The sequence below is a fragment of the Lutra lutra genome, chromosome 1 (genome assembly GCF_902655055.1).
Source record: "Lutra lutra chromosome 1, mLutLut1.2, whole genome shotgun sequence".
NCBI classification, from domain to species: Eukaryota; Metazoa; Chordata; class Mammalia; order Carnivora; family Mustelidae; genus Lutra; species Lutra lutra.
The window spans coordinates 95,071,647-95,094,732 of NC_062278.1; the positions used below are offsets into that span (position 1 = coordinate 95,071,647).

At 36.6% G+C, this 23,086-nt stretch overlaps 1 protein-coding gene, 1 long non-coding RNA gene and 1 other non-coding gene across 7 annotated transcripts in view; 2 read left to right on the plus strand and 1 right to left on the minus strand.

Annotated features, from left to right (window-relative positions):
• Nucleotides 1-181: 181 nt before the first annotated feature.
• On the plus strand, nucleotides 182-254 carry TRNAV-AAC (transfer RNA valine (anticodon AAC)). Its single transcript has one exon. It is a non-coding gene; the product is annotated as a tRNA-Val (tRNA).
• A 1,660-nt stretch (nucleotides 255-1,914) lies between these two features.
• The window catches only part of MYNN (myoneurin), a 40,561-nt gene continuing 19,389 nt past the window's right edge, over nucleotides 1,915-23,086 (plus strand). The window contains exons 1-9 of one of the 5 annotated variants that reach the window (XR_007127460.1): nucleotides 1,916-2,065; nucleotides 2,922-3,218; nucleotides 7,941-8,734; nucleotides 9,475-9,634; nucleotides 12,375-12,553; nucleotides 13,431-13,514; nucleotides 14,554-14,640; nucleotides 16,319-16,639; nucleotides 18,289-22,796. Coding sequence is in view for 3 of the 5 variants with exons in the window: in XM_047730025.1 (XP_047585981.1) it covers nucleotides 2,953-3,218; nucleotides 7,941-8,734; nucleotides 9,475-9,634; nucleotides 12,375-12,553; nucleotides 13,431-13,514; nucleotides 14,554-14,640; nucleotides 16,319-16,581 (1,833 nt within the window). In the remaining 2 variants the exon portion in view is untranslated. Of the gene's footprint in view, nucleotides 2,066-2,921; nucleotides 3,219-7,940; nucleotides 8,735-9,474; nucleotides 9,635-12,374; nucleotides 12,554-13,430; nucleotides 13,515-14,553; nucleotides 14,641-16,318; nucleotides 16,680-18,288; nucleotides 22,797-23,086 lie in introns of those variants that run through there. The other 4 variants (XR_007127459.1, XM_047730025.1, XM_047730043.1 and 1 more) reach the window with 4 other exon arrangements.
• On the minus strand, nucleotides 6,729-20,861 carry LOC125100160 (uncharacterized). Its single transcript, XR_007127467.1, has 3 exons — nucleotides 20,737-20,861; nucleotides 19,479-19,481; nucleotides 6,729-6,781 (listed from the first exon to the last, which is right to left on the minus strand). It is a non-coding gene; the product is annotated as an uncharacterized LOC125100160 (long non-coding RNA).

Genomic DNA, 23,086 nt, shown 5'->3' on the forward strand with positions numbered 1-23,086 from the left:
TTCCAACTTTCAGCATCATACGATTAAAAGTATAGTCATTTTTCCTTTTCTGTTTTTTTTTTTTTTTTTTTTTTTTTTTTTCCCCTTCCGTTAAAAGCTACCTTAGTACTGCTTTAAATGCCGGGAATTCCATGGAACTACATCCATATCTAGGCCATTTTGAAGCACCAACGCCAGTGAAGTTTCCGTAGTGTAGTGGTTATCACGTTCGCCTAACACGCGAAAGGTCCCCGGTTCGAAACCGGGCGGAAACAGTTCCTGTTACCTTTTCCTTTCCTACCGGGGTTCCTCAAACAGGGCCATGTCCTTTTTACCAATCTAGCATTCTAAAAGGCAATCTAAATACGAGCTTGTGGAACAGTGTAAATTTGAACTTTCACCTTGGTTATTTTATTCAGCAAATGTTTTCACTGACCACTTGAGACGCAGAAATGTTTCAAAATTAGAAAAAAAAATTTCAACTCCCAAACCACTACTGGTAAATAATGTAATGTACAACCTAGAGAGGTGCTCAAACACTGGTGTTAAAAACTGTTAGCCCTGTTGCCTCCTGAGCATTCTTTGTATTACAAGTTATTTAATTTTCCATTAGTTTTCCCCTTCAGATTGCAAATTCCCCTAACCGCCAAGAGACCGTATTTTACTCGTACGATGCATAGTTGGTGTCATGCTTAACACCTGGTAGAGACTCATAAATATTTCTACTGAAAAGGGTTCCGACAAAATATAAAAGAAATCAGAAAGATGAAATCAAGAACCCAACTCAACTTTTTCTCTTATAAACATAATGATAGTGACTTTATCCACAAATATGATTTTCACAGACGAGAGAAAAGAAGCTAAAGAGGAAACAGAATGTTATTGGAAAAATCTCGGAAGAAACGAATAAATTCCAGTTGCTGTCCTTTAAAATGAAGTCATAAGTAAATATCCTAAAGTCCTGACACAACTCTTTTTTTTTTTTTTTTTAATATATTATTTATTTGGCAGAGAAACAGCCGGGACAGGAACAGGAGCTAGGGGAGTAGAAGAGAGAATGCAGGTTTCCCGCCGGGCAGCAAGCCCTATGAGGAGCTCAATCCCAGGACCCTGGGACCAGGACCTGAGCGGAAGGCAGACGCCTAACGACTCAGTCATCCACGCGCCCCTGACACAACTTTTAACAAGAAAAAATGAAGTTTTGTTTTTCTGAGGCTTACGATGCCCACCAAAAACTAGGGAAAAATTCACCCTAACATATTAACTAACATATTAACGTTTGTTTGTTACGCAGATATCTGGCATCCTTTTCCTTCACTGTACAAAATCTGAATTCGATGGAAATCATTATATTAAAATTTTTCTGGTCCAGACGCAGAACCTCTTCCGGTATAAAGCCCACCTTCCTGCAATGTTGCGCGTGCCCAGTGTACCCCACTGCTTTGCTCCGCTTTGATGCATCTCAGACTTGTAACAGGTAAGGATATCTTGGAAACTAAGCTGCAGTCGGCTGATGCAAACCAACCCAGGGGGGTCCCAAGAGCTTTCGGGTACGTAAACTGAAAAGGGGTGATCTGTCTCAGCTTGAAAATCTCCCATGGCCAGGAGCCTAAGTACACAAGCTGCCTGCACTCGCGGGGTCCCGAGGAAGGGGAGGATGATGGGAGAAGAAGAGGAACTACAAGCCCCAGCATGCAGTGCACACTCCGGCTCCTGGAAAGAGGGCCTCGGTGAGGTGCAGCCCAACCGTGGACCGTCGGAGAGATGCCGACGGCCGATCACAATGTTCAGAATGAGGAAAACAAGCGCGGCGCTGTGAACAAGCCTTAAGTCCCGTATTCATGACGTTTGCGGTTTCGCCGGGGGCCCTAGTATGCTGAGGAGCGGAATTTCCGGACCACACTGGCCAGTCCTCGCTGGGCTCGGACCTCCACAGTCCCAGAGCCTCCTGCGTTTCCATGGGACGCCCGGGCCGGATATGATGTCTTCGTAGAGAAAGAAGGAAGAGGTGGAGCGGGGGGCGGTGACGTCCTTCCAAGATGGCGGCGAGAGCGTGAAGAAACTGTTCCCCCTTGGTTTGCTCTAGGTGAGTTCTTTTTTCACCCCCCAGATTGCCAGTCCCACTCTCTAGACACTGGGCCATCGGAGGGCACTCTTCTTGGAGTTCCAGTTCAGGTCGGGGAGAAGGTATTAATGTGGAAAGCTCGGGGAGGCAGCCCGATGTTGGCCTTGGCCACAACCTCTGCTGTGGGAACTAGAGGTAGTGGGAGCTGGGCGAAGGGCAGTGCGGCACAAGCCGGGAGACGGTGGCTTTGGTTGTCACTCTCCGTTGCGGTCGGGAATGGAGAAGTGGGAAGAAAGGGGGTGTGGCTTCCTCCGGGCGAGTGACGGAACCTTGACAACTTTTGGCTCTGCTCATTCTCCGCGCCTGGGCACCCACTTCACTTTTTAAAGCAACTGTGCACTACGGAAACTAACTGCTTTCGGTGATTTGAAAGCAATTTTAAAGAACTCGTACCGTGTTTTTTCGCCATCTGTTCAAAGGGGGTCATTTCTTAGTGGTTTGTTATATTTTTTCCCCAGCATGTGCGTGCGTACTGAGTTTGAAAGTCTGAAGGTTTTCTACTGCTGCAAAAGCGTGAAATTTTGCGGTGCTTTTTTTCAGGTCATGCAAGTGTTCTCATTTATCGCCATTTATTTATGTGTCCCAAGGATTGTGTTAGTTGTCCAAGATGTAACATAGATAGACAGGAACTTACCCTTCAGCATTTTAAACTATTCTGTTTGATAAGAATTTTCGTTGGGGGAGGCAGTGAAGGAGAACTGACTTTGTTTTTGTCCATGTTCTATCCCATGTCCCTTCTCCCCTTACCAATTGCTTGGGTGAAATGTTTGATGAAAACTTAAGAGTTACCGACTTGCTATTTCTTTTTGTCTTTTAGAACAAGGGTAAAATTCCATTCTGATACCAAAATGCAGTATTCGCATCACTGTGAGCACCTTTTAGAGAGACTGAACAAACAGCGGGAAGCAGGTTTTCTTTGTGACTGCACTGTAGTGATTGGGGAATTCCAGTTTAAAGCTCATAGGAATGTGCTTGCCTCATTTAGTGAGTATTTTGGTGCAATCTACAGAAGCACTTCTGAGAACAATGTCTTCCTTGATCAGAGTCAGGTGAAGGCTGATGGATTTCAGAAACTGTTGGAGTTCATATACACAGGAACTTTAAATCTTGACAGGTAAAGTACACATTTTATTTTCACTTATAAAAGCTAGTCAGCAGTCTGTAGGGCTAAAGTATACTTGTATTTTTTCCATTCAGCCCCTTAACTTGGAGTCATCTTACAGTCATGTGTACAATGCTATTGTTGTTTTTAATAAAGAAGTCAGTATTACTGATTTGGGATGAACAGACTGCATTTCTTAAGCACAAAAGGCGCAGGCATTAATAAGATTAAAGCCTTGTTTCTGACACATTTGATTTATCTACTGAAATAAAGCCTGTGATTTCAGTTATGAAAACGTGAGGAACATACACAATGAATTCTAAGTGAATTCCAGTTTCTTTGGTCTTTATGTACCTCTGCTCTTCTCCCTCCCTCACTCTATCCCCTACCTCTTATGGTGGTGGAGGTAAGGGAGTATAGATGAAGAAAGAAGGATAAGCCTCTGTGTTCATTTAGTAATACTCCCATTTCTAACCATAGATAGCAATGTGCAGGACCTCTTCCTGATCTTGTTTTAGGAAAATAATTTCCTTGGAGTGTAAATGGCAGTGGTTCCTGTTATCTCTGTAAAGCTATCAGTACTAATGCTTAAATCAGATCCGAGGTGCTAGAATGCTTTTCTGAAATGTTTAATGCTCTCACTGCACTAACAAGAAGTAGGTTCTGAGGAATTTGATAATGTAGGTGCTGTGTGTCTCCCATGCATAGTGAACTACATAATTAGTTTAATACTAATGCATTTATTAGTTGTGGAGGGAAATGGAGGTAGAAGAGAAACCAGTCAAATTACTCCTGTTTTCTTTATCTCTTATGAAAGTGTGAACATGACTAGATCATAATCTGACATGAAAAGATTATGGGCTTTAGAGTTAGGTCTATCCTGTCAGTCACTGTGTCTCTGAGCAAGATACAACCTCTGAGGGCCTCAGCTTCCCCATCTATAAAAGTGAGATGGTAGTAACTACCTTGGTGTTACTGTAAAGATCAAGGATTTACTTGAAGGCCCTCCTCCTGATGAACATTAGTTTCATTTATCTTCCCTTTTCTACTCTCCTCTCCCTTTAACTCCACAATTTTTGGAGAAGAATTAGGAAAGAAGCCAAAAGGAAACACCTGAAATTCTGCCACCCACTGATAATCATTGTTAACATTTCGATTAAATATTCTTTCATTCTTTTCTAGATGATCTCTCTCTATATATATATATATATACACATACACAGTAAGCAGAATCCTTCTCTCTGTTTTACACTGCAGCTTATTCTTTAAAAAGCTAGAAGCAGGATGTTCCTTAATCCTTTTGAAAAGAAAACATTTGTACTGTTTGGAATTATTTTTAAATTTTGAGGTGATGACATCTTTGAGTCAGTTCTATATGAATTGATTAAAGGAACAGACCAGTGTCATAGATTAACCCACATGACAGATTATTTAAACTTGCTGAATAGTTGACTCTACAGGTGCCTCTTACTTAAATATGTAGAATATGTAATATAAAATAACCATAAAACTAGTGAATTTTGGTTGATCTCCAATTTAGTAGTTTCCCTTTCTCAGTTAACTTTTCCAGAACAATCTTGAATTGATTTGAACACACTGAAGTGCATCTTACTTTGAGCCTTCATGCAAAGGACCAATGTGAAAAGAGCCAGATTTTTGCTCAGTCTTTTTTGGTACATACCTTTCCTGGGAACTAGTTGTTTGAGCCCAGCCACAGATGTGAGAAGGCTTACATCAAAAGTAGAAAGTCTGTATATAACTTAGTGGTAAAATTTAGTGGAAAAAAAAAATAAAGAATTAAGTGGACTCATGAGCCAGATTTCCTTGATCAAATCTTAGTTCTAACACACTGTGATCTTGTACAACTTAACTTTCTTTGGACCTCTTAGCCTTCATTTGTATGTAAAATGAATTACTACAGATTGCATAGACATGCCCTAAGAATTAAATGAACTGTTAATGTAAAGTGTTTAGCCATATATCTGGCACTATGTAATTAAATGACTTTCAGTGACTGTTCAAAAGATGAAAGCAAGTTTGCAAGCACTGTGACTTCATGCTTATAAACAAAAGCAGTTATTGATGTAAACAGATGCTGATTGGTTCTCTTAACCGTAACGGAGATGTAGGCTGTCTATGAAATAGATGAATAATTTTTACGAAATACTGTATCAGTACTGAACAATTAATGTGCCACTCAGTGCTTAGTTTGTATTGGTCTTAAATGCTACCAGACCTTGTTGTGTGTTTGGTGGTTCATTTTATGGAACACTAAGGGACAATTATAATTGGAGGCCTTAGAATAATGAGTGATAAAAAATTTGGTTTTGTTCTAGTGGTATTTCTCATTTATTGTAATTTAATAATAGACTGTAACAAAATTAATAAACATGCTTAAGGAAAAGCATAACATTTTTAGAAAGTGTTAATGCTTCTGTATATATGGCAAAAACAAAATACTTTGTATAAAAGATGAACAAGATTGTGTTTATATTTGGAGCATTTGTGCTTTATCTTTGCAAATAGAGAATTAACTTCATTATAAAGATCATTTGTTATATATTCCAAAATTATAACTGAGGGACATAAGAAGTCTTTAGATAATGTTTTCTTATCTAGGGGAAAGACTCCATTTGCAAGTAGGTTATATTCCAAGAGTTTATAGTATATTTAGGAACTCGAGGTATATTTTCCCAGAAAATAAAATGTTCCCTAAACTTGTGATTAGGTTTCCAAACTGGCCTATCAACCTACTTAATCTGTAATGAGCTGAAAAATGATCGTGTATATAACGAAAGGCAATTTTTTAAAAGCCAGTGTAATGTTAAATTAAAAAAGAAGAAACAGGGACACCCAGGTCTTGGGACTAAGCCCTATATTGGGCTCTTTGCTCAGCAGGGAGCCTGCTTTTGCCTGCCTCTCCTCCTGCTTGTTCTCGCTCTCTGACAAATTTTAAAAATTCTTTAAAAAAAAAAAAAAGAGAGAAGAAGAAACATACAGGTGGCACTTGAAATAAAGAAGTTTTCATTAGATGATGAGAAAGTGGATAGAGATCTGTAGATATTGTAGTATACGTTCGAAGACCTGAGTGATTTATGACACTAGTTAATTTTTAATTTCAAATTTTACTCTTTTTTTAAAGATGTATTAATAGCACTATATATTATCAGCTGTGACTAAAACTGTTTTCTGGCTTATACGTATAATGAAGAGGGGACAGGGAAAATACATTTTTTTCTGAAGAGTTTAATATTTGGGGAAAATGGCAAGTAGTAAGGTTGCTTGGAGGGTGTGTTTCTGTGTGTGTATGTATATTTATTCTCAGATACTTAAAAGGGTCATATTTTTATATTAGTAGTTACTCAATTCTTAGATTTTTTTTTTTTTTTAAGATTTTATTTATTTATTTGACAGAGATCACAAGCAGGCAGAGAGGCAGGTGGTGGGGGCGGGGGTGGGGAAGCAGGCTCGCCGCTGAGCAGAGAGCCCGATGCGGGGCTCAACCCAGGACCCTGGGATCGTGACCCGAGCCAAAGGCAGAGGCCTTAACCCACTGAGCCACCCAGGCGCCCCAACTCTCAGATTTTTTTTAAAATGAAGATTTTGTTTATTTATTTGAGGGACGGAAGGAGAGAGCACAGAGGAAGAGAGAGAAGCAGGCTCCCTGCTGAGCGGAGAGCCATATGTGGGGCTCTCTTCCAGGTTCCCAGGATCGTGACCTGAGCTGAAGGCAGACACTTAACCAGCTGAGCCACCCAGGCACCCCTCAACTCTCAGATTTTATAGCTAAGAAAATCAAAGTGCCTAAATGTCCTGACTTACCGTGATGAATTCATCTTGTAATGCCAGAGCCAGTACTAGAGTGATCAAACAATTTTTCTTTGCAATATAAACTTCTGAAGGGCAGGGACTATTTGATATTTCTTAATATCCCTCTTAGTGTACCACACATAATAGATGCTTAGTAAATATTGACTGGAATGTTGAACTGGGTGAACTTAAGTCTTTTTATATAATTCTAGTAATGACTCTCCAACTAACATGAGTTGAGTCACACACACACACACACACACACACACACACACACACACACACGGGGGTTGTTAGAGCTGAGTGCATTCTAAATCCTTGTTCATTCCAAGTGTAATCAGTAAACCAGCAGCATTGGCATCACCAGCAGGTATGTTAGAAACACACTTAGGTCCCACCACAGACCTCCCCACAGAATCTGAATCTACATTTAACAAGATACCTGTGTGACTCACAGGCATGGGAAAGTTTGAGAAGCACAGTTAAGGTCCCTCACAGGGGAGCATAGAAAGATGATAGGAAGTAATTTTTTAGACTCGCTGTTGTAAGTCCAGAAAAGATGGTTGTATCTGAATAGGCCTCAGGATAAATGGGAGGAGGCAGTAAGTTGCCAACAGCTACTTTTTGTGTTGCAAGTATTTTTTAAAACAGTTATTTTTATCATTTTATTTTCTCATAGTGGTACATAATGTAGTTTGTAACGAATTGTTTACATCTTTACAAGTTGCAAAACTGGAGATTTTTGCCTACACGTTATCCTGAATGAGTGAATGAATTTTTGTAAATTTGTTCTTTTAGTTACACCTTTTTCATCATTTTGCTGCATTAGGTCTTTAAACGACATTGAAATTTATGTGCAGCTCTGTTTTCACAAGTAGTTTTTCTTTGTTCAGAATATTGTCATTTAGCCTTGTTTCCTTACAGTTGGAATGTTAAAGAAATTCACCAGGCTGCTGACTATCTCAAGGTGGAAGAGGTGGTCACTAAATGTAAAATAAAGATGGAAGATTTTGCTTTTATTGCTAATCCCTCTTCTACAGAGATATCTAGTATTACTGGAAACATTGAATTGAATCAGCAGACTTGTCTCCTTACTCTACGAGATTATAACAGTCGGGAAAAATCAGAAGTGTCTACAGATTTAGTTCAGGCCAATCCTAAACAAGGGGCTTTAGCAAAGAAGTCATCTCAAACTAAAAAGAAGAAGAAGGCCTTCAACTCCCAGAAAACAGGACAGAATAAAACAGTGCAATATCCCAGTGACATTTTAGAGAACGCGTCTGTTGAATTATTCTTAGATGCAAATAAAGTATCCACACCTGTAATAGATCAAGTTTCACAAAGAAATGATAATTCAGAACTCGAGTTGACATCAGTTGTGGAAAATACTTTTCCAGCACAAGATATTGTGCAGACTGTTACGGTGAAACGGAAACGTGGAAAATCACAACCCAACTGTGCTCTGAAGGAACACTCTATGTCTAACATAGCCAGTGTCAAGAATTCTTACGAGCTGGAGAGCTCTGGGGAAGAGCTGGATCAGAGGTATTCCAAGGCCAAGCCTATGTGTAACACATGTGGGAAAGTGTTCTCAGAAGCCAGCAGCTTGAGAAGGCATATGAGAATACATAAAGGAGTTAAACCTTATGTCTGCCACTTGTGTGGAAAGGCATTTACCCAGTGTAACCAGCTGAAAACGCATGTAAGAACTCATACAGGTAAGACTGGTTTGTGGGAGATAAAATTAATTTTATACTGAAATAATATTTTTGTACAGAACATATTAATAAGCAGTGTTGACTGTTTTTGACCAACATTTGGTATATACTTGCATTCACAAATGCATGTTAGATTGTTGAAAATTTATTTGTAATTGTGACCAAGTATTTAATGGTTATTTGTTTTATTGCTGCTGATCACTCTGAAGTCCTAATGTTTGAGGTCTTTGTGCCATTTTCTCTCATAGTTACAATAAACACAAACTTGATTCTAGCGTGCTAAGTATTTAACAGAAACAGAGATTAAGAGAACTGATAAAGAGAAAAAATAGTTACAACTCGGGACAATTCTCAGACTTTGCCAGCCATCTTACCTTCTGCTTCCTAGACTGTCAACTTCTGAACATGTTTCTTAGAATTACACACACATTCATTCCTCAGCCTCTGTGTTTACCTTTGTCGGTACACTTAGATTTGTACTTTTAAAATTCAGTGTGTATTTCTCTCATTGATCACCTTTCACTATTATGAAATGAGAACACTGATTTCTTTTAATACTACTAATATTTTCAATAGACAATCGGGAAAAAAATCCCATTTGTTTTTTTACTTCTAGCAGTTAACATTTTCTGAATACTGAAAATAGTACTGTTGATGAACTCTTTTGAAAGCTTATGTGGTTCAAGCACCTCAAATAATATCTCCTTTTAAATATTAATTTTATTTGCTTGTTCTTTCAGGTGAGAAGCCATACAAATGTGAATTGTGTGATAAAGGATTTGCTCAGAAATGCCAGCTGGTCTTCCATAGTCGTATGCATCATGGTGAGGAAAAACCTTATAAATGTGATGTATGCAATTTACAGTTTGCAACTTCTAGCAATCTCAAGATTCATGCAAGGTAAAAAAACAATGAGTTGTTTGGTCTTTGAGTCTATTATTCACCATAGTCTTTGGAATAGCCTACTTTATTAGCACTCAGGACAATAGAGTTCTAACTGTGGCTCCACCATTAAGTTTTCTTAGCATAGTCAAGGAACCAGAAGGAAGCCATGGTGACTGGAGAGGAATAAATAAGGGAGAGACATAAGATCAGATTGGTGATAGGACATCTAGACAGTATAAGATTTTGTAGGTCATTATAAAGCTTTTACTCTTGAGATTGAAAAGTAAGTAATGTATCTTGTTTACATTCGAAGGGTATGACTCTGGCTGCAATATTAGAAAAAGAATGTAAGATTGCAAGAATGGGAGCCAAGTTACCAGTTAGGAAGCTATGATAAAATCCAAGAAAATCCAATAAATCCAAGTGAGAGTGGTAATGATACAGGCCAAAGTGGTAACTGTGGAAGAGATAAGTAATTGTCAGATTCTAGACATATCCTTAAAGGTAGAACAACAGATTTTGCTGCAGTTTGGATGTGGGGTATGAAAGGAGGAAAGAAGAGTGGAATCAAAGATAATTCTGAGGTTTACAGACCCAAGTCTTAGATAGAATTAATATTAACTGAAATGGAGATTTGTGGATAGAGCAGTTTAAGAGGGAGTGGAGATCCGAACATGTTAAATTTGAGGTGATTATTAGACATTTGAATGGAGATATACATTGGTTATGTAAGTCTGTATGACTTACATACATGTTTGAGCTAAAGTACAAATTTGGGAGTCTTCAGTGTATCGATAGTATTTAGGGCTATAACACTGAATGAGGTCACCAGAGGAATGAATGTGGATAGAAAAGATATCAAAGGACTGAGTCAGAGTCACTTAGAGGTGACTAGGAAGAAGCAGCCAGTCTGGGAGGAAAACCAAGAGTAGACTGCCCTGGAATCCAAGTGAAGGAAATTATTCCAGAAGGGAGCAGTCAGCTTGTCAAATTCTGATGATAGGGAGGTAAAGACTGAGAATTCAGTTGAATTTAGTAGAGTGAGAGGTCAGCAGTGCTTTTAACAAAAGCAATGTTAGCAGAGGGTAGTAGAGAATAGTAGATAAGAAAGTGGAAACAGTTGGAAACAGTGGAAACAAATTTTTGATAAAGTGGAGCAGAGAAATGGAGAAGCAAAAGGGGTGAGGGGTCTTTTTTTTTTTAAAGATTGAAGACTTCAGTATATTTATGCTGTGATACAATGGGATGGGAAAACTGAATGGTGGAGGAAAATATAGGAGTGATACTGAGTAGGAATGGGGGATAGGATAGTATCTTCATTATGCAGATAGGAGTAGTTGAATTCAGATGAACTGTCACCTTCATGTTAGAGTTAAGAACAGCAAATACATGAGTACCTTTATAGGTAGAGAGTTGGGATGGTGGAAATTTTCTTCTGATTGCTTAAATTTTCTCAGTAAAACAGGAAGCAAGGACATCAGCTAAGGATGAGGATGGGTAAGGAGGTGCTGGAGGTTTAAGGAAAGAGTTTTAAAGAGTGAGTGAGGGGCGGCTGCGTGGTTCAGTTGTTAAGTGATTGCCTTCAGCTCAGGTCATGATCTTGGGGTGCTGGAATTGAGCCCTGCTGCTTCTCCCTCTCCCATTCCCCATGCTTGTGTTCCCTCTTTAACTCTCTCTGTCAAATAAATAAATAAAATCTTTAAAAAAAAAAAAAAGGCATGAATGGACAAGTGAAAATAATTGCCTGTGGTATTAGGGGCATACTTGACAACCATATAAAGATGATGACAATTTTTTTTTGTTAACATATAATGTATTATTTGCCCCAGGAGTACAGGTCTGTGAATCATCAGGCTTACACAGTTCACAGCACATACCCTCCCAATGTCCATAACCCAGCCACCCTATCTGCCCCCCGCCCAGTTTGTTTCCTGAGATAAGAGTCTCTTATGGTTTGTCTCCCTCCCCGGTCCCATCCTGTTTCATTTTTTTCCCTCCCTATCCCCCAAGACTCTCCCCTGCCTCTCAAATTTCTCAAATCAGTGAGATCATATGATAATTGTCTTTCTCTGATTGACTTATTTTACTTAGCATAATACCCTTTAGTTCATCCATGATGTTGCAAATGGCAGGACTTCGGGTTTTTTGATGGCTACATAGTATTCGTGTGTGTGTGTGTGTCACATCATCTTTATCCATTCATCTGTTGATGGACATCCTAGGCTCTTTTCATAGTTTGGCTATTGTGGACATTGCTGCTATGAACATTTGGGTGCACGTGCCCCTTCGGATCACTACATTTGTATCTTTGGGGTGAATACCCAGTAGTATGATTGCTGGGTCGTAGGGTAGCTCTATTTTCAACTTTTTGAGGAACCTTCATACTGTTTTCCAGAGTGTCTGTACCAGCTTGCATTCCCACCAACAGTGTAGGAGGGTTCCCCTTTCTCCGCATCCTCGCCAACATCTGTGGTTTCCTGACTTGTTAATTTTAGCCATTCTGACTGGTGTGAGGTTATACCTCATTGCTTGGCACAATTTTTTGTTAACTAATTTTAGAACAGGTGTTTTGATAACAACCAAAACATTTATTTTTGACAGTTTACATTGAAACTGTTAATTTTAAATAGTATTTTTGGTCTGTTAAGATGAAATAAAATACTGCGTGAAAACTGTATGAAAAATGTTTATTGCAGAGACTGGATCCAAATTGTTTTACTTACTAGCCTATAACTTTATATTTATTTATGAATAGGAAGCATAGTGGAGAGAAGCCATATGTCTGTGATAGGTGTGGACAGAGATTTGCTCAAGCCAGCACACTGACCTATCATGTTCGTAGGCATACTGGAGAAAAGCCTTATGTGTGTGATACTTGTGGGAAGGCATTTGCTGTCTCTAGTTCTCTTATCACTCATTCTCGAAAACATACAGGTAAGAATTTGACAGATGTTTAAAATAAGGAAAAGCTGTAAATAAAAGAAAGAAAAAGGGAAATTGAGCCCTTAAGGAAAATAGATTATAGACTTTGTGTTGTATATCTGTTGCGTTTGTGCTTGTTGAAGTTTTTTGTGTTTGTGGTTTTCACATAAATACTAGCTATTAAAGCAGATTTATTTTCTAGAGTAATAATGGTGGTTGGAATTTTTTTATCATTTAACTTGTGTACATTAAAATCAGATAGTTTTGACAGTATATAAACTGGAGTCATATTTTATGACCTTAGAAAAACTCCTTAGCCTCTGTTTTACTTTCCTTGGATAAAACTATAGAGTGAAATTATGGGGTGAGAGTGGGTTTAGGTAGAACATAGATTTTTATGACTTCTTAGGACTTTTCCTATGCAGAATTCTATGATTTGCAAATTAAATGGATACTTCAGAGGCAGAGTATCAGTTTTGAAGCAAATTATACTCAAAGATTTTCAGTTTTGATAGGGACCTTTTAAAACAGATCTTTCCTAAATAATCTTACTCTTCTTAATATAGTAGATAGCAAGAATTAAAGTAATGGATTGATGAATTTTTAATCATATGTTTGTAATCATATAAAAATTGAACTTCTTGCCCAACTCTAGTCTACTGGAAGAATTTTGCAGAAATCAAGTTTTATTATATGAAAAGCATCAGGTTACATGAACAGTGTAAAATAATTACTAATGTTCATCTAAGTAGGTTCACACTGAAGATACCTCTAAAATACAATATATAAAGAGGTTTTAATTTAAATTCAGGTTACTTTAGATTATTGTAATTGATAAATATTATATTGGTATAGTACACCACTTCGCTATCTTTTATTTTCCATCTAGGTGAAAAACCATACATATGTGGTATTTGTGGGAAAAGTTTTATTTCCTCAGGAGAGCTCAACAAACACTTTCGATCCCATACAGGTCTGTGTTTAGGGAGAACGTATTATTTTTGGTTCTCTCTAATTTCTTTTTATGTAAACCTTGACTTTTAAACCATTATGGACTATATGGTATCTAGTCATACTCTACCTATAGTAGTATTTTAATGTATAAATATTAACTTTTTACTTGCTTTGTTTTTTTTTGTTTTTGTTTTTTTTAGTTATTTGGAGTAGTATTAATTAAATTTGGTTTAGAATTGTATAGACTTTCTAATACGCCAGATAATAATAGTTTTTAGATTAATTTGCATTAAGTTGCACGGGTGTACCAAGATATGAAAAGGAATAGATAATATCAAGATGATATATTTTCTTATCAATTAGTGTTCAGTAAGCAAGTTTTCAGAATGAACTTTAGTATTGACGTTTTTTGTAATAGTATTGTGTAGTATGGAGAAAATATGGAACAAATTAATTTAAAGGAAAATGCCATTTTGAAATGAAGTCAAAAGTGAAAATGTACTGTTGTGACTTTTTTATTTTTAAAATTATTCCTCACGATTCCTATCTAGAATAATGTGAGCACCTAGTAGACATTTAATAAGCATCTATTTTCTCATGCTCTTTGTTTATAAAGCATTGAACAGTTCTTATTTCAGAGGAATTACAATTTTGTAGCATTTTATTCTGTCACTGTTTTTAAAGGATTTTCTAATTTGTAAGCTGCCAGAAAGCAGAAACCATAATTACACTTTTTTTCCTTAGCTGTTCCTCTTAGGGTCTGGCAGATAACTCGCACTCACTAAATGTCTAATAGAATTAAAAGCGTAAGTTAAATTTCTGTTAATAAACATGCTCCATTTTCCCAGAAATGGGGATGCTTTGTGTGATAAAGTAAAGGAGTGCCTAGTATGTATAGAAGTTTTCATTTCACTGTATTATAACCAAGTGATTAAAAAGATCATTTAAAACTAAATTTAAACAGTATAGTACTTTTTGCACTTTGTTCGTAGACATTGATATTTTTGTCTTAGCAGCTTCTAAAATATTGAGTTTAAACTTTTTAACTTGCTTTTCAGGAGAAAGGCCATTTATCTGCGAATTATGTGGAAATTCTTACACAGATATTAAAAATTTAAAGAAGCACAAAACAAAAGTCCATTCCGGTAAATGTTTGTGTTTTATAAAAATTTGGTGCTCTCATATTGGTGCTATTTCTAAAATGTTGAGATGCACATTTTGACAGCTTAAATTAAATATATATTTTTTAAAATTAGGTATACCCATATTAGGAAGGGAGCTTTATAATTTGTAGATAAATTCACTAAGAATTTCTTTACATTTGACCTTCTAATAAACAATACTTGAAATATTTCCTCTTAAAAACCTGATTTATGAAGTTTCAAGAATGAAAGAATATAAAAAACATATATATATATGTATGTATCACTATTCTCCATACTAGAGTCTGGGTTACCTGGGAATTACTATAGTTACGTGAAGAAAAGGGCATCATGAGCCCTAATCCAGAGACATAAAAGAAGGAATATAATAGAAAGATATAAATAGGGGAATAGGTAGCCCCAAATTGTTACATAGAAATGGAAGGACAGACTATAAAATTTTAAGTCTGTTGCTTAAAATAAATCTTTGAAAAAGTTTTACTGTGTTTGTCATGATTGGAAACAAAATACTAGGCTTCTTCAGTGTGTAGAGATGTTAACAAGTCTGATAGTGAATAGAAATATAATAAGGATTAAGTCAGTAACTTCTGAAAACTGCAGTGTTAATTGAACAAACATGAAATGCCTCTACCTCCAAAGTACACATAACTGCAAGATACATGAAGTTGAACAAGGCACATTCTTAGTCCTCAAAGAATTTGCAGTCTAGTGTGGGAGACCAGAAAGCTAAATAACTGTGATTACAAGAAAAAATGTAGGGTATTATAGAGATACAAAAGTGTCAAAGAAGAGATAAAGTCTTTCTGTGGTAAGTATTGGAAAGGCTTAATTCTAGGGAACTTGAAGGTTGAAGGATGGAGATAGGAAAAAGAGCATTTGTCTCAGGCAGAGAGAATATTGTAAAGGGAGTCATTGGGAAGTGCAGGTTACATTCTTGGCTGGTTGAACTGAAGAGTAGTTTGGCAAGAACAGAGAATTACAATTTTATGAAAGTTAGTAGGCAGTTTTGTCTAAAGAAGACAGGGAGATTGAAATCATGTAAGTACTTTGGAGTGACAGGAGTATGGTAAAGCTCAAGAAAAATTTGAAGTCAAAAGTGTATGATGGTCAGGGTAATAATCACTCCCTAAGTAGAGCAAAATTTCTCACTTCTGGAAATATACAAAAGTGCCATACCTCTGAGCTTGAACTCAGAGAATAGTATGAACTACTCATTAATATGTTCAGCAAACAAATTTATTATATGTATAGCACTATTATTAAGTACTTTTAAGGAATTAGAGAAGCATAGCTTGATCTGTACCCTTAAGGAATTTACAGTCTGGTTGAGAATTCAGGGCATACTGAAGTAGAATGTTCAGTAGCAGTAAGAGAGATGTCACAAGGTGGCACATGAAAAATTGACAAGCGAGTGATAAAATAGATAACAGCTCACCCTAGTCTAGTTAAGTCCATTTTAATTTCAAGTTGGTGCTTGAACCTAGGCTTGAGACCCCTATTGGATTTGAATAGATGATGAAGGTAAATCAGTGTAAGAGAAACAGCATAAGTAAAAGGTGTGGAGGTTGGAATTCAGGTTCTGAAATGGTAAGCAGATTTAGTCTATGAGGTTTTGTTTTGTTTTCAAAGATAGCCTAAATTTGTTTCCCTTCTATTTCAGGTGCAGATAAAGTTCTGGATTCTAGTATAGAGGATCATCCCTTGAGTGAACAAGATTCTATACAAAAAAGTCCGTTATCAGAAACATTGGATGTGAAACCTTCTGATATGACTTTACCACTATCTCTTCCACTGGGAACTGAGGACCACCACATCCTTCTGCCTGTCACAGATAATCAGTCTCCTACATCAGATACATTGTTGAGATCAACTGTGAATGGGTATTCAGAACCACAGTTGATTTTTTTACAGCAGTTATACTGACTTTGTGAGGAATGTGGAATTGCTAAGACGTCTCTGGTAGTAAACATAAACATCTCTGGTAAGGTGCATATATTCATATTAAATTACCATTCATTTGAGTTGTGACCATTATTTTTCATTCACTGAAGTAAACACCTGATGCTGCATCGTAACTGCAACGCTTGTTTTGATTTTTGGCTTTTATGTCTAGATTATAAACATAGTGTGTTAAGGAGTGAATTATACTGTAGTAGTACTATTTTGGATGGGTAAGTTATATTTTCTTTTAGAGCTGCCTTAATTCATTTTTATTTTGCATTTTTAAATTGCCTTTCATTTATTGAAGTGGAATCTTTCCATTTATATGAGTCAGTTTTGACCTGTGGGATTTTTTAGTTTTTTTTTCCCCTCAAAATTTAAGCAAAATCCAGAATAGTATCCGGCCAAGAGTGTTGCTGTTACCAAGCCCCATAGATCAATACATAAACTCTGGGGGGAAAGTAAATTTTCATATTTCTACTTAAGAGAGTTTAGGTACTGAAAGACTTGTGCTATTTAATATATTCCATTGGGGGTAACTTTTCTAGTGAATTTTAAAAAGTGGTTTTTTTAAAAGCTAGAAAACTGTATGTACATTTTTGTTCTTTTAGAATTCAGTATTCTGGAGTAAAGCAAGAATCAGTACTTTCGACTTAATAACTGAGTTATCCTAGACTACTTTTGCAAAATGAGTTTTGAATAGATCATTTGATTTTTTTACCTTGTTAAAAGACAGTTTCAAAATGTGATTCAGGTTATGTTTTAATAGGTTTCTAGATTACTGGTGATGAGGAAAATATACTGAGTTTTGAAAAATTTTTGATAAGTCTCTCTTACACCTGTTATAATCTTTTTAAAATACTAAGCTCTAAAAAGAATTTTTTAAATATAAATTTAATGCATACTCTAAATCACTTGGCCTCTGAATTGACACATTATAATTACATAGAGAGTTAAGAAATCAGCTTCAATTATAAGTGAGCATTTGAGTTATCAGAAAGCCAGTTTATTTTATATTTAAGTTTTCTGTAAGTTTTGAGTTTTAAAATTTTATAAATTAAACCATAACATTTGCCTATTGTCTTAATTTCACAGTAGTCTTGTTTCCTTCCTGCTGAATGTAGAAAATAGAATATCATTCTGATATTCACTACCAGTCTTCCCCATTCCACTTTTCCTACATAATTGATTTATTTTACTGCCTAGTCTTTGGACATTAAATTATCAGTTCCACAGAATCAATTCCTATACTGCTGATCAAACACCATGGTGACATTATTTCTTATTTCTGCCATTGCTTTAGCTGTGGCTTATTTGTTTTCTGACTTTAAACTACACCTATAATAAATTTAATGTGGGGTTTTGGGTATTGATTTCTTTAATTGTATTTTCTCTGGCATCCTAGTCAGAGGAACCAACTAGAAGAGGATATAGTAAAACTCCTTAATTCTTGTGGAGATTGTCACCATTTCCCAGCACAGTCAGCATTTTCGCAATGGATTGCCACCAGTGGGACTGACTTAACTGAATAGACTTTGAACTGTAGCCTTTGTATAATAGGCAACAAGCTTAGTATTTAATAATTTATCTAAGAAATCTAATTATGCTTGTGTATTAATATACTGGTTTAAATATAATTTACAAAGTTACAAAATGTTCAACTAATCTATTCTGGCTTAAATTCAATAGGAATTTATTGGAATGTGAAGAAATTAAAGAAAATTAAAAGACTCAGCCTCTTTAAGAAGTCTGCTGAAATGGAGAGGTTATATTTATTTCATATCTTCATTAATCCAAGCATCTAATTAATAAAATTTCAAAATCTACAGTGATGTCAAAATTTTATGAGAGCAATAGTTACCAAATTTCCACTAATATGATGGTAATTAGCATTTTGCATAGATTAGTCTTCAGACTTATTATTTTTAATATTATTGGATTGGAATGGCTAAGGTTGATTTACTGTGCTTTTTCTTCATCACGTTATCTGCTTCATAGCTAAAATAATTCTATTTTAAATTGACATGGCTTGGTGCTCTTCCATAGTTACATATAATAAGTCTCAAAGGCGGAGGTTCCTGTTTTTTCGTTCTTCTCATAATGCTATACTCTTCTTTATTATAATGTGGATATATTTCAGTTGTATCTGGTATCGTCCTAACACTCATAATTACCATTTTAATTACACCCATTTTTAAATATATTTGTTACAATGCAGTTTGCGGAAGTCTATTCTTAATTAAATATGACTACATTTTTGAAAGTCTGTTTAGGATGTTGAAAATCTTACTGAGAAATTATTTTCTAAAATAATTTTGTATGTATTAGATTATTGCTACTGTATTGTTAGACTGTAGACTTTTAAAAAAGAAACCATAGATTATATATAAATGATTTTTTGCTGTTTTTAAATGGTATTTGTTTTATGTTTAATTTCATAGGTTGATTTTGATAGACAACCTTTAGAAAAAAATTTTTTAAAGAAAAGGTTCTATCGTTCTCTTGTAAAAGTAGTTTATTACTTCTGTATGTTTCAGTTCTGCGGAAATTGTACAAATGAGAATAGTTGAAATGTACATTTATAAAGACAATGTACATGTTCTTGTTTTTTAAAATTATCCTAGAATAACTGTTCTGACATTTGATGCATATCAGAAACATTTTAAAAATAACACTAGCCAAGCCCCACCCTTCCTTAGGCCTTTGGGATGTACAAGCTAGAAAATCTCCACGGGTGTTTTAATGTAACCAGATTTTGAGAACTGATAGCCTAAATGTTTCTTGGTTTTCTTTTGGGAAGCATTTAAAATTGAAGCTCTTGATAGAAATTTCCATCTTATACTCAGATTTTTGAGGCTTTAGAATTTACCTAGAAATACAACCTAGTAGATTCTACATTTTTACTCATTATTTATGAACAGTATGGAGATTTAGTTACTGGAGCATTAATTTCTTGAGACAGTGATATGGTTACTCTTTGATTCTCTGCAACCCCTGCCCCATTCATTTAAGAGAGATTTGGTATATTTGCTTAAGGAATTTGGTGATTATCAGGTAGACATAATAACGATCTAGAAATAAGGTATTTAATTTCAAGAGGAATATACTAAAGTAAACATCATGGATGTGAACATCTATTTGGATTAAAATGTCTGGCCAGTATTTCAGATACTGGAAAATTGAGATCAGGATACATAAACCTAACAAAGATAAATGCCACCTAACAAAGATAAATGCCACCCTTAAGTCAAATGGGAAAGACAGGCCTGACTATAATGGCAGTAAAACAAGGCAGAACGTCAAGTGTTAATGGGGGAAGACAAGGAAGGAACTACGGAGTAGTCAGTGAGAGTTGAATGGACAGAAAAAGGGCCATTGTTCCCCTGCATAGACAAACCAGAAGAGATGGATGATGGTGATGGGAAGGAATGTGTACACAGCTAACTGAAATAGGCCAAATGAAGAAAGTATGAAACGGAGGAGCTAGGAGTCAAAGACATATCCAGCGCTATGCCTGCACCATCTTACAGGAAATAGTCCTCTGTCCTTAACCTGTGCTGAAGGAGTAGGATTGGATAACTAGGTTTGTAACTCCTATAATCTCACACACCCAAGCACAGTTGACTGCTGAAGGGCAGGGATTAGAGGATTAGACAGCCATATTTATAACAAATGATTCCATATCGATGTCCAGAGCTTAATTGAACACCTTACGAGGGAGAAACCGTTCTTAAGTCTGACTGAGCTAGTTAGAGTCTCAATAATTTGAGCTCTGAAATTCAGAGACTGTTATGTTTTGGCATACGTGTAAGTGAAAAGATCATTTAGAACTGGGCCAGTGTGAAGCAAGTCGAAATATAAAGGAAATGATGAATAAGCAGAGAAAGCTGATCTATAGAGTGAAGCAATGGAATGAAATAGGTTCACAGAACCAAGCCACTGATTGCCTGTGAGAGATTGGTGTGGCCTTGGTGTCTGGCTTTGCAGTCCCATTCTTGAGCTGGCTTAGCTTTATGCTTCATTTCCTTGTCCCTGGGTGCCAGTGATTTTTTCCTGTTACATCCATACAGTAAACCCCCCTTTTCTTAGACAGTCTTGAGTCCGTTTCTTTTCCTTGTGGCTAGCCCTGACTTAGACACCTTAAGTTTTGATCCTTAATGATTAAGAAGGTGGTGATGCCATTAACTATGATAGGGAAGATAAGGAAGAAGTTTATGGCAGAGAAGACTTTATTTTAGATGCACTGAATTTGATTGGTGGTACAATAGCTTTGTGAAAATGTCTAGCAGTACTTGGAAATGGAGTCCCAAATCCAGGAGTGGTTAAAGCTAGGGATACGGATCTTGTAGCATAAGGCTAATAATTATTGTAATAGAAATGATTAAGGCAGCCCTGGGATATGGTAAAGAACAAAAGCTAAGAAAATCTTTGGGGAAATACATTTAAAGAACGAGCAAAAAATAGGAGTGCCTGGGTGCCTCAGTTAAGCATCTCACTTTTGATGTCAGTTCAGGCCTTGATCTCAGGGTTGTAAATTTAAGACCCGCTTTGGCTCCACACTGGGTGTGGATCCTACTTTTAAAAAATGAGCAAAAGATAAAAAAGGAGATTAAAAGGTGGAAGAACACCAGGGTAGTGCAAGTTTTAAGAAGACAAGTGATTTTGTACTGGTCATACAGTACAGAGAAATTAAATAGGGTGCAAATCAAAGACAACTTTGGGTTGGGTAATGGGGGCATGATGATCCTTGGAGAAGGCAGTTGTAGTAATAGCAGGAGTAGAAGTTAGGTGGATATGGTTTGAGTAGTTAAGACATTGAATACTACTATTTAGCTGAAAAGCAGTGTGGTGCAGGATCATTTTTTGTCAAATACGTAAAAAATACAAAGCACATTATTACTTGTTTTCACATCTCAAACACTACAATGATCAGCATAATATGATTTGCAACACTGTAATCAGAGGCTGTATTTTCGAGCCTGATCTTGAAAGTGGAAGGAAACTTTATATGGTTGCAGATTTACTCACTGCAGTTCAGGTGTGCAGAGGAAGTGGAGTTTCTGACAACTTGAATTTCTTTCCTCTTGAGCTCACACCCCATGGGAAGTCAGGAAAAAATCAACTTTTTGTCTGAGCCAGTTTAAAACTTAGTCTGATAAAAAGGAGATACAATTTATAAGATTTTGAGGTAATGCTTAAACTTTTGGGAAAATGCTCTTATTTCTATCCTTTGTCTCCTCTTTAAACTGGTGTCCAGGTATATGAAGGGGACTTACGTGATACAATGTTATCAGGGAGACAGCGTCTTCAGTTCTTCATTCTCTGGGCATCCTACTGGCCTCTGATGCAGTAGGCCACAGCTTGTGAAATATGCGATCAGGTTTTTCCTAGCTTGGTCAGAACCCAGTAGTTCTTGACTGAGTTGGCCTCACCTTAGTTCCAAGAAATGTGGAGAACTCTCACACTTCTGCAGCTCTGTCTCAAGCAGGCCGGTATAGATCAGGATGCAGGTTTCACCTGTGCTACCTTCCTGCAGGCTCAAAGTAAGCCTTTTTTCTTCCCATTCATGAGCTTTCTTCCCACTCAGCTACCTTCTGAGTTTCCCCTTGAGAGAATATAGAAACTCTTGGGTCTTCTCCATACCACAGAAGAACAAAGATTAGCCTAGACAAACAAATCTCATTACCAAGATTTACTTTCATGTGACTGTGCCCTGCTTAGCCTGCTGAGAGGCCATCTCATTCCAGAATCCTATAAACTCCTCTACTACCCAGCATATTACAGATATTTCAACGCAATAAAAGATGGACTGTTGCTACATTAAACATGAATGAATCACGTTAATGTTGTTCAAAAGAAGTCAGACACAGTATACTGTTAAGATTCAGTTTATATAAAATTTAAAAGCAGGCAAAACTACTTGTGATGTTAGAAGGCAAGAGAGTGGTGCGTGTTGGAAGAAGTTTGGAAGAGCTTCTGGAAGCATGTGGCATTTACTGTCTTTAAGTCATGGCTGACATGGGTGGGTTAGCTTTGTGGTAACTCGTTTACCTGTTCAGTTAAGATTTGTGTACTTTTCAAGGGGTGCCTGGGTGGGTCATTAGGTTAAACATCCAACTCTTGATCTCAACTTAGGCCCTGAGCACAGACCCTGATCTCTGAGTGGTGAGTTCAAGCCCCATATTGGGCTCCACGCTGGGCATGGAGGCTTCTTAAAAAAATATTTGTGTACTTTTTGTATGTACATTTTAAAAAGTACATATTAAAAAAATGAATTTGAAGAATGAAGAAAACTAGAGTATTGGTTTTTAAATTTTAATAAGCTTAAAGACCTGGATTGTAAAAATGCAGATTCCCCACACTGTCCTCAGAAGTTCTGATTTCAGTAGGTCTGACTCTAAGAATCTGTAATTTTAACATTTGCCCCAGAGGTTCTGATGTTCCACGCTTTAAAAATGCCGATTTAGCATCTGTAGTTTAACAAACT